At 54.3% G+C, this 11,951-nt stretch overlaps 1 protein-coding gene across 1 annotated transcript; it reads left to right on the plus strand.

The window, feature by feature from the left end:
• The first annotated feature begins 4,429 nt into the window (after window positions 1-4,429).
• On the plus strand, window positions 4,430-5,101 carry LOC141025994 (uncharacterized). The gene has a single exon (XM_073501936.1). The coding sequence runs from the start codon at window positions 4,430-4,432 to the stop codon at window positions 5,099-5,101; it is 672 nt and encodes a 223-aa protein (XP_073358037.1).
• The last annotated feature ends 6,850 nt before the right edge of the window (window positions 5,102-11,951 follow it).

Here is an 11,951-nt window from a genome sequence, read left to right on the forward strand (position 1 = left end):
AGGTAGAATGAGTTAATCAAATTCTGGAGGATATGCTCCGAGCTTCTGTCATCTCTTTCGGCATGGATTGGGAGAAATGCCTTCCATTCGCCGAGTTCGCTTATAACAATAGTTATCAAGCTAGCTTGGGCAAAGCTCCTTTCGAGGTTCTCTATGGACGAAAATGTCGAACGCCTCTTAACTGGTCAGAAACCGGGGAAAGACAACTCTTTGGCCCGGATATGATTCAGGAAGCAGAAGAGCAGGTTCGCATTATTCGTGAGAAATTGAAATCAGCCCAGTCTCGTCAAGAGAGCCATTATGACCGCAAACATAAGGCTATGACTTTTGAGGTTGACGAGAAGGCTTACCTTCGGGTTACTCCTTTAAAGGGAACCCATCGATTCGGTATCAAAGGCAAATTGGCTCCTCGTTACATTGGACCCTTTCGCATTCTTGCCAAGCGAGGAGAAGTTGCCTACCAATTGGAACTACCTCCGCATCTTTCCAGAGTTCATAATGTCTTCCACGTTTCTCAACTCAGGCGTTGCTTCTAGGATCCTATCCGTGGAGTGGACCACAAAACGCTTGATCTCCAAGATAATCTCACATATCGGGAATATCCCGTTCGAATCCTTGATCAAGCCGAGTGTACCACTCGACGCCAAAATATCAAGTTTCTCAAGGTTCAATGGTCACACCATTCCGAGAAAGAAGCTACTTGGGAAAGGGAGGATCGTCTTCGACTTGAGTACCCCACCTTCTTCCCAACGGATCCTAAATCTCGGGACGAGATTCTTTCGAGCGGGGCTGAGTTGTCACATCCTAGCTAGTTCATGCATTAGAGTGTTGCATCATGTTTACTTTTTCCAGAAACTTGAAATGGGGATGACAGAAACCCCAGCACCCCCTCTGAAAGCAACTAGGGTTTAGTAAAATTATTTTCAATGAACCTGAAATGCCCTTCTAAAAAGTCCTCCCTTTTTGTCTTGGGTTAGGACCTCTGACAAAATGGGTTCACAATTTTCTAGGACACATAAGGTCACTGGATTAATTCTTATCTATTTGCATTTGGGCATTTAAATGCTATAGAATAATTCAAATGCCCAAATAATTCTGGATTTAAGTGAGGGCTGTTAGGAATAATCCCAACAGAGCCCACAATTATTTGCAGGATTTTTGGAAACGTTTTAGTATTTTTAATAAAGCCCTACACTTACAGGAAAATAGGAAAACAAAACAGAATAAAGAGAGCGAGAGAATCTTACCTGGCAGCCCACTGGCCGGCCCAGCACTGTGCTGGCCCGCGCCAGTCAGCTGCTTCCTCCCGCCAGAGCAGGCAGAGAGGTGACGCCGGCGTGCGCAAGCTCGCCACGGCGCCACCTGCTTGCCGCTTCGCCCGTGCACGAGCTGGACGACCTCCACGTCGCGCCCCCGAGCCCCTGGACACTTCCTTTCTCCCCCATCGGCTCTCCCTCGCCTCCCTCCACCATGGCCGACGCAGCCGCTGCCACCTCGCCGACGAAGCCGTAGCCACCACCGTCTCCGCGTCACCTGACCGTGTCCAGCAGCTCCGCCGTCGTCTTCTCCTTCGAGCAGGCCGGGCCCCGAGCGCTCGCTTGCCCCGAAGCCACTGCTCCGACCTCGCCTTCACCGCCCACCGCCAGAGATCCCCTTCGCCGTCACCGCCGCAACAGTTCGTCCCCGACAGCGCCGCCTAACTCATCATCTTTGCCGTGAGCTTCTGCCCCTTCCCCTTCCTCTCGTTCTTGCTGCCGCCCTCTGCCTCGACCGCAACAAGCAGCACCGCACGCGCTGCCGCCAAGCTCATCACCGACGATGCTCCGGCCACCCAACGGGCATGCCACCATGCCCAACGAGTTCACCTCGTCACGTAGGCCACGTAGGACCTGGCCTTGAGCCTCCAAGAGCACCACAACGACGGGTCCGACCTCACCCGTACCCCGGCAGCCGCACAGCTCGTTGCCGGCGTCATTTCTGGCGACCCCGAGCTTCACCTCCACCACCAATCGACGCGGGTTGCTCCCAGCTACGCGTAGGTGCCCTCCGCCGCCCCTTTGGTCGCCGGAGGAGGAATCCCGTAGCCTCCGCCGCGTCTGGACGTTGCCGGCAGCTAAATGCCGGCGAGTCAGCGTGGTTTGACCACGGGTTTGACTCCCCAGAGTCACTGACAGTGGGGCCCGCCTGCTAATTAACCTGGGTTAGATTTAAATTAATTCTAAATTAGTTTAATTAACTAACAGTGACACTGACCCGCTGACGTCATCATGACACACTGCTGACGTAATAAACATTAATTACTGGAATTATTTCTATACAGGAAATTCCGGAAAATACCACAAACTTCAAAAAATCATAGAAAATAATCTATAGCTCAGAATGAAAAGATTTATATATGAAAAATGATCAGAAAAATCCAATCTATCCATCTGTACTGGTTTCATGCATGTTTAAGCAAATTAACCTGCTGTTTAATGCAGAACAAGATAAAGCACTAATAAGGGCCACTTATGAGCTTGGAATTTGAATCTTTGATTCAAAATGGTCCAAACCCATCTGGTCTTAGTTGCATTAGCCCAATACATTCATTTTGCCATGTCTCATGCATGCATCATATTGTTGCATTTTGCTTGGTGTTGATTGTGCTTCGATGTGTTCTTCGTGGTAGGTTATGCCTCCGAGGATATTCACGAGTATCCAACCGAAGGGCAGTATTCCACCACCACTCTGTCAGGCAAGCAACCCATTGATCATTTCGATACAAACCCATCTTCTCGCTTTTGCTCTCGTTTACTGCATTAAGACAACGCGATTCAAACTGCTGTGCGTTGCGGTAGTTGAACCCACTTTCCTTTGCATGACCTGTCATTGCCACAGTAACTAGATGAAACCCACTAGCATGTGTAGGAGTTGATTGAGCCATGTTGTGTTCCTACAATGCTATGCTTGCTACGCTTAGAATCGTGTCAGGGTGATGAACTAGAGTGAAAGCATGTGTCAGTAATGAGAGTGAGGTGTTGAATACGTTTTGGTAAAGGTATCGATGAGAGGCCATGTAGGAGTACATGGTGGGTTGTTTCATTGAGACCGTCCCTAAGAACTGAGCTCTGTATGCGTGATTTAAGATTCAGCTACTACCACGCATTGGGCCCGAAACCAATGGACCCCTCGGCTTCTTAATCACCCTTGTCCTCTGTCCAGGAGTTGCACGTAGTTTCTGGTGTTTGTAGTAAGCTGGAGGCCGTGGACAGCGCTGACCCGAGGGGTGGGCTGTGATGCGGTAGGCTCGTGGCACGGTGTACCGAGTCGCCCGTTTGGTGTCCCGGGAACCCTGCACACATCGTTTGGGGCCGTATGTGGAAACGTCGGCCGGACTCCCTGCGGATGGAACCTGAATAGGCGATAAACCTGGACTAGAGACTTGAGTGTTTAGGTAGGTTGTGGCCGACACCCACATTGGGCTTCCACTTGAAGGTTGCCGAGTACATGTCGTGTAACGACGGTAAGTGGTGAGAGCGTGTGTGACGAAGTACACCCCTGCAGGGTATAAAACTATTCGAATAGCCGCGTCCGCGGTAAAGGACTACTTGGTCGCTTATGCAGTTCATAGACAAGTAAATGGATACTAATAAAAGCCTCAAGATAAGTGTGAGTACCGCGGATGGCTCTCTCGTAGGATGACGAGGGAGGATCCACGGTGGAGTATTGAGATGGTGATTAGTGGACTCGTGTGCGAAAACTATTTTACAAGTGGTGTCTCGTAGGATAGCTTAGCCAAGAGTCAAATCTGGCTTGCTGCAATAACTCCACTACCTTCTTGAGAATGTACATCTATAGTAGGATATGTTGTAAGACTTGATGAGTACCTTTGTACTCATGTTGCTTCAATTACTGTTTTTAGACGACAACACCGCCCCTTCTGATGGGTTCTATGTAGATCTCGACGTTGACGAGTGACTTGCCACCCAGGTGGTGATCTGAGCTTGTGAAGGGCCTACGTAGATAGACAGGCTTCGTCAATCACCGGTCTATGAGCCGCTTCCGCCGCTTCATCGCTGACATGGAACGCTCTGACATATACCTCCATGGGCGCCGCTACACCTGGTCCAATGAGCAAGATCACCGCACGCTAGTGCGCAATGATCGTGTGCTGTGGACCCCCTCTTGGGAGGCTGCCCAACCCAGCTGTCTGCTCCGGTGCTTGGCTTCGACAGTGTCTGACCATTCCCCGCTTCTCATCGACTGCACCACCCCTCCTGAGTGCGCCAAACATTTCCACTTTGAAAGTTTTTGGCCCAAGATGGACGGTTACCTCGCCGTGGTTGCGGAGGCTTGGAATTCCATGGAACCGGACCCCGGCCCCTTCCGCCGGATCTAAGAATGCCTAAAGATCACCGCGCGCAAGTTGCACAGCTGGGGCACACGGCGAATGGGTGAGATCTCACTCCAGCTTTTGCTTGCCCGCGAGATTATCGCGCGGCTCGACGAGGCTCAAGACTTCCGGCCCCTTTCCGCTGTAGAAATGTGGCTGCGCTGCAAGCTGAAGCATGCCTACCTTGGCCTGGCATCTCTGGAGCGATCCCTCTCTCGCCAGCGATCACGTTTCTCCTGGCTACGTGTCGGCGCCGCCAACTCTGCTTTCTGCCGGATACATGCATCTCAGCGCCTTCAGAAGAAGAGAATCCACGCGCTTCAAGTCGGTGACCAGTCCTTCACCGATGAAGCGGCCATGGCCCAGGCGGCTTTTGAGCACTTCTCCGGCTCTTTGGGCTCCGCGGACTCGCGCGCCTTCTCCCTCAACTTCCCAGCTTTCGAGCCACGCTCCTTGGACCTGTCGGCCCTCGAGCTCCCATTCTCTGCCGACGAGATTTGGCACGCCATCAAGCTCTTGCCCACCGGGAAAGCGCCCGGGCCTGACGGATTCACGGCTCAGTTCCTTCGCTTCGCCTGGGTGATCATCAGGGACGACATCGTCAAGGCCTTTGGCAAGCTGTACGAGCTTAACGGGCAGAGCTTCCAGCGGTTGAACGAGGCTCTCCTCACGCTGCTCCCCAAGAGACCAGACGCCGCCTCCCTCTCCGACTATCGGCCGATAGCTTGATTCACCTCCTCGCAAAGCTCTTTGCGAAGGTTCTCTCCCTCCGGATCACCCCTAGGCTTGGGCAAATGGTCTCCCCAAACCAAAGCGCATTCATCTCGGGCCGTTGCATCCACGATAATTTCTTCCTTGTCCAACAGACCGCCAGGCACCTTCATCATCGCAAGCTATCTAGAATCCTCCTCAAGCTCGACATTGCCAAGGCGTTCGACTCAGTTTCTTGGCCGTTCCTCCTAGAGACTCTCTGCCATCTCGGATTCGGCCCAAGATGGAGGGAGTGGATTTCCATCCTCCTCTCCACGGCTAGCACCAGGGTCTTGATCAATGGGCATCCTGGTCTACCCATCCCCCATGCCAAGGGCCTACACCAGGGGGATCCGGTCTCCCCGATGCTTTTCACGATCTTCATCGACATGCTCAATTCCCTCATCCAGCATGCCGTCCGTTGTGGTATTCTCAGACGCCTCACTCCACAATGCACGACCTCTAGCGTGTCCCTCTTCGCGGACGATGTGGTGATCTTCTGCCATCCGGATGCCCACGACCTCGACGTGGTGCGCGAGATTCTCCGGATTTTTGGGGTGGCCTCCGGCCTCCATACCAACTACGCCAAGTGTTCCATCTCTCCCATTCGCTGCTCCGACGAGCTATCTGCGGAGGTGAGCGCCGCCCTGGCCTGTCCCATTGCCCAGTTCCCGATTACATACCTGGGCCTCCCATTGTCACTCCGAAAGCTGACATCCTCCGCCTTCGATTTGCTCATTGTTCGCCTTCAGAAAAGGCTGCCCACCTGGTGTGCCGCCTTGCTTTCTAAGGGCGAAAGACTTGCTCTAGCTCGCCACGTCCTCACTGCCATGCCTACTCACATCCTGGCGGCGATCGCTCTAAATGCTAGCACCCTCAAGCGCGCCAACCGGGTCCTCCGAGACTTCCTGTGGCACGGGTGCAAGGATGTGGCGTCAGTTTGCTGCCCTGTCAACTGGCGCAGGGTGTGCATGCCACTCAGCCTCGGCGTCTTGGCGTGCGCGATCTCTTTCGTGTGGGAATTGCCCTCCGGGTACGTTGGCTCTGGCTCCAGCACACTGACCACAACCGGCCGTGGAAACACCTCTAGCTCCCCCATGACGCGGAGGTCCGCGCGATCTTCAGGGCGTCTACCACTTGGATCATTGGCGATGGCCATACCTGCCGCTTCTGGACTGATCACTGGATCCAGGGACAGTGCGTGGTCGAGTTTGCACCGGCGATCCTTGCCCTCGTGCCCAAACGACGCCGGAAAGCCCTCTCTGTGGCGGACGGCCTCCATCTTCGCTCTTGTACCCAGGACATCCAAGGGGCACTTGGCCCCCTTGCGGCTCTTCAGTACTTGGAGCTCTGGTGTCGTGTCCGCGACATCCCCCTCTCCTCCACTCCTGACGCCATCCGCTGGCGATGGACGGCCTCGGGCATATATTCTGCCATGTCCTGCTACGATGCACTCTTTCTTGGTTCCACCTCGTAGCCGCACGCCAAGCTGATTTGGAAAACGTGGGCTCTGCTATGCTACAAGGTCTTCATCTGGCTAGTCACCCTCGACCGTTGCTGGACCGCGGAGCGCCGCACCCGCCATGGGCTTTCCCACAGCCCTACCTGCGTCCTCTGCGACCAGACCCTCGAGACGATCGACCATCTCCTGGTCGGCTGTCCGTTCTCCCACGAGGTATGGCACCACGTGCTCTCGAGCTTCAGGCTCACCGCGGCGATTCTGACGGCACAGGACAGATTTATCGACTGGTGGAGCGCCGCCACCCTCAACACCCCGCACTCGCTTTGTAAAGGCTTCGCCTCCCTTGCCGTCCTTACTGCGTGGAGCATTTGGAGGCACCGCAATGTCGTGCTTTTCGACTCTGCCCGCCCATCCGCCGACCTGGTGACGCAAAGCATCCTCGATGGCTCACGGACCTGGGCCTTGGCTGGGGCTAGAGGACTCGCCGCGATCACCCAATTCGAGCCGCCCTAGGCTCGCCTCTGCTCTGTTTTCTGGGCTGAGCATCCCGGTCCCTTCTCATCCTAGTTGCATGCTCTCCCACTGGTGTTGGAGTTTGTAATTGGGCCCCTGTAACTCTTGCTTTCTACCTATCAATGAAATGATACGCAACTTGCGTATTCGTGAAAAAACTTTATTATTGCCTCTAGGGCATATTTCCTTCACGAAATACATTGGGCGCTGCACCACTTTCTTCCTTGTCGTGTCCTTGGGGTTGCCCCCACTATCGTGTTCCTCTCTACCCTGATCCTCATCCGGTCCTGCCGGGCTTTGCTCACTCTCTGGCTCCTCTACTTCCCACTGTGCCACTTGGGCTACACTGACCACTTGATTGGTTGCCGCCAGGTACAGCAACAACGACTCTTGTGGTTTTGGGGCAACCAATGTGGGCACAGAGGACAAGTAGGCCTTCAACTCTTGCAAAGCTGTGTCTGCTTCCAGGGTCTACTACATGGGCCCTGCCTTCTTCAAAATCTTGAAGAACGACAGGGCGCTCGGCAGCCTTGGAGATGAATCTGCTAAGTGCCGCAACACACCCTGTCAGACGCCTCACATCCTTGACCGTCCTGGGTGCCTGGATCTGCTCGATAGCCTTGATCTTGTCGGGGTTGGCTTTGAACCATGATGGGACACAAAGAACCCAAGTAGCTTGCCGGAGGGAACGCCAAACACACACTTCTCCGGATTTAGCTTCAAGTTGATCTTGCACTGATTAGCAAATGTCTCCTCCAAATCCTGAATGAGGGTCTTAACCACAATATCATCCAAATAAGCCTCAGTGTTCCTATGCAACTGTGGTTCAAAACTAATCTAGACTGCTCTTGCAAAGGTGGATCCAGCACTCTTTAACCCGAAAGGCATGCGCACGAAGCAGTACATACCACATGGGGTGATGAACAAGGTCTTCTCTTCATCTTCTTTGGACATGAAGATTTGATGATACCCAGAGTATGCATCCAAAAGGAGAGAAAATCACAACCTGAAGTGGAGTCCACAATCTGGTCGGTGCACGGCAAGGGAAATGGGTCCTTCGGGTAAGCCTTGTTGAGATCTGTAAAATCTATGCAAAGCCTCCATTTCCCATTAGCCTTGCGAACGACCACTGGATTTTCTAACCAAGTTGGATGCAGCACTCCTCTGACCAAACCTGCTGCCTCAAGCTTCTTAATATCCTATGGAATGAACTGTTGCCTCTCCAAGGCCTGATTTTGAACCTTCTGCTTGATAGGCCGGGCAAGTGGGCAGACAACAAGGTGGTGCTGGATTACCTCCCTGGGAACACCAGGGATATCAGATGGTTGCCAGGAAAACACATCGATATTCGCCCACAGGAAGGCAACAAGCGTGCTTTCCAATTTGTCGTCAAGGGTGGCGCTGATAGTGAAAGTACCATCAATGCCAGCCAACCCTGCGGGACCTTCTTCACATGTGGTGAAGCAACCTTGGATCTCTTGTTGTTGGAATTTTCAGGCAAGTCATCAACAAGCGCAGCGCACTCCGAAGAGGTATGCTTCCCGGATTCCTTGCTGGTGTCCATGTTATCCTTCTTCTTGACTCTGTTCTCCTTGGCGGGACCTGCTGCTGCTGCCTCTGCCCCGACTGTGTCCCGGTACATCTTATCCACGGAAATGATTGCGTCCTTCTCATCTGATGGGATGGAAATGACTCCTACCGGCCCAGGCATCTTCAAGGTTTTGTAGGCATAGTGGGATGCCGCCATGAATTTTGCTAGAGTTGGGCGTCCAAGGATCCCATTGTACGGCAGGGGGAGGTCGACCACATCAAACACAACCTTCTCAGTCCGATAGTTCAGTTCTCCCCCAAACGTCACTCGCAACGTGATCTTTCCCTTAGGATGACTCCTATCGGGATTAAATCCTTGAAATGTGCCCATGACCTTGAGCTCTTCCTCTGATATCGGAAGCTTGCTAATGACCTTTGGGAATTCAGATTCAACCCGGCCCCGCCGTCAACCAACATCTTTGTGACTTTGAGGTTGCGAATTGTTGGAGAAACCAACAATGGCAAACATCCTACCGCGGTGGTCCGGTCAGGATGGTCCTCTTCATGAAAGATGATGGGCATGCATGATCATTTGAGCGGCTTCTGAGCCTCTGCCGCTGGCTCCAAGGCATTGACCTCACGTGCCCACCGTTTAAGTTGGCAGTGAGAGGAGTGCAGGGATGCACCCCCGTGAATACACATGGCGCCAGTGGCCTTCTGGAACTCCTGCTCACTGGTTTCCTCTTCATACCCTCCATCACTCTCATCATTGGAATCTTCCTTCTCTCGACCCCTGGTAGGTTTTCCTTGGTTCGGAAAGAGCTTGCCGGGGTGATTTGCTTCACCGCCTCAGCCCTTCCCGCCAGCGCCATTCTGACCTTTTTCCTTATCATGCTTCTCATATTCAGCTCTCTGCCTCTTGATAGGCCGTTCAACCTGATGACACTCTTGAAGATCGTGGCCCTTGGTCTGATGGATCTAGCAGTACGGCCCATCGCCTTTCCTAGCCTTCTTGGCAGTCGTAGCCTCCCGATAGTCAGCGCACATGGCAGCTTCCTTGCCGGGGGCTTCGACTTTAGCCGTCTTGCCGGTACTAAGTGTGCCCGATCGTTCGACAGTCATCACTGCCTTAGCCTTATGCCTCTTGCTGCGCTGCTTGCTCTTCTTCTAACTGGTGGATTCATCGTCATCCTCTAAGTTAACGTTCATGCAATCCTCTTCTCTGGGGAGTTTCCTTCCCTCCTCCATCCGAGCACACTTGTCCACCAAGGTATAAAGCTCCTTCACAGTCTTGGGCAACCGCACGTTCATCTTGGAGCGAATCCTGCGGTTGTGCACACAGGACTGGAAGGTAGCTATCACAACTGCTGGATGGATATTTGGGATATTCCTGTTGACTCTGCTGAATCTTTGCAAATACTTGCGAAGAGTTTCTCCTTCTTTCTATTGGAGAAGTTGCAAGTGGCTAGGCTGCCCTAGTTCTTGATGGCCGCCAGTGAAGGCGCCAATGAACTCATGGCACAGGTCATCCCATGACGAGATGGAGTTCCTCGGTAGGTGCATAAGCCAAGACCTCACATTGGACTTGAGTGCCAGCGGGAAGTAGTTGGCAAACACCTTCACATCTCTTCCTCCGGCAGCTTGAACAACGATGGTGTAGGTGCTCAGGAACTCTGTCGGGTTCAGCCTCCCATCATACTTCTCGGGTATCTCTGGCTTGAACTTGCGAGCGGATGGCCAACGGACTTGCCGCGGCTCACGAGTAAAGGCAGGGCACCCAACCTCAAAAGGTAGGTACCCGCCATCCTCGAGCGCAGGCTCGTCGACATCGGGACCATCGCACCCATTGGGCTGATGATGGTCGTCGCGGTGTCGCTTGATGACGACGCGTGCGTCTCCCCTCCGCCTGTCCTCTGGGGCTCGCCGTTGGCCTGGACATGCTCGAGGGTCGGAAGAGGCCATCGAGACGTCTTTGGGTTCTTGATTCTGCCGCGCTCACGCTGGTTGCCGCAGTGGGGACTGCATCGTGGGGGTGGCCCCCTCCGTACAACCAGCGGTGCGAGCCGTTGTCGTTGCTTGGGGAGGCCATATTGGGCCAGCCCGCTGTGAGCCCCCAGCCTCGGTGAAGCCAATCAGGCTTTGGTTGGTGGCTCGCCACTCGTCCATCTGATCGATTGTCGGCGGGAACCTCAGTAGCAGCTGAGCTCGCGCCATGGCCTCCGTATCGGTGCTTGGCATGGGTGATGATGATGTGGACCGTACCATCGCTCGGCTTCTGACAGTGCCGGTGGCGACGGTGTCGCGGCCTCGCTGTTGCGAGCCGGCCACTTGGATGGCACGGTGACGTGGTGAAGGCGCTTGAGGGCCAGCAATTCCATTGGGCATAGTGGCTGGATCAGCCCGCTCTGGGAGAGGCGCACCCGCGGCGGTCGCGCCCGTGGTGGGGGGCGGCCGCGGGGCGGCGATTCGCCCCGGACCGGGCGCCACCGCTGTGGCAGTGCCCTTCGGCAAGGGCAAGGGGCACAGATGGAAGAACCCCTTCGCTCGTACCTCGTGGAGCATGGCCACCGGGATGTTGTTGATGATGTTCTCCTCCGGTGCCTCCTGCTTTGGCCGCGGGGGAGGTGGTGACAACACCGCCTGTGCCGACCGCATCCCCGGCAGCGCCCACATCCTCGTGCGCCTCTGCATCCCCCGCGGCATCGGTGGCCGCGGGTGGCGGAGCCTTCGAGGTGGACGGGTGACTCGAAGCACCGGGTTTCTTCTTGGGCGCCATAGTCGATGGCACCGTCGAACATGAAGATAGCGATGAAGATGATGCATTGCTCACACTTTCGGGTTCACGCAAGTGAGCCCCCTACCTGGCGCGCCAAAGATGTCATGGGAAACCATGGCCACCTATGGGACCAAGAGTCCCATGCTGGTTCGATGGGGGGATGGGACATTGCACAAAGAGAAGAGGAGCGTCGAGCAGCATGGCAGAGATCAGACAGGCAGTCTTTACCCAGGTTCAGGCCGTCGTGAGGCGTAAAACCCTACTCCTGCTTTGGTGGATTGATGGTGGAATAATGGTGGCGATCGCAACACGCTTCGCCCGACAGGGTTGCCACGGGGTGAAAACGGCTACGCGCATATGAATGTGTGTAGGGGTGAACTCGCTAACCCTTTCTATGGTTGCCTTGGGACTCCTTTTATAGACAAAGGGGTCACCACAGTGGCAGGTCAGTCATTATGCACTAAATAGATAGCAAACAGTGCTATCATACCTAACTCTGCAGGCTGACAGAGCGCATTAAATGCGCCGCTGAACGTCACATCGTTGCT

The sequence above is a fragment of the Aegilops tauschii genome, chromosome 6 (genome assembly GCF_002575655.3).
Source record: "Aegilops tauschii subsp. strangulata cultivar AL8/78 chromosome 6, Aet v6.0, whole genome shotgun sequence".
Classification (NCBI taxonomy): domain Eukaryota; kingdom Viridiplantae; phylum Streptophyta; class Magnoliopsida; order Poales; family Poaceae; genus Aegilops; species Aegilops tauschii.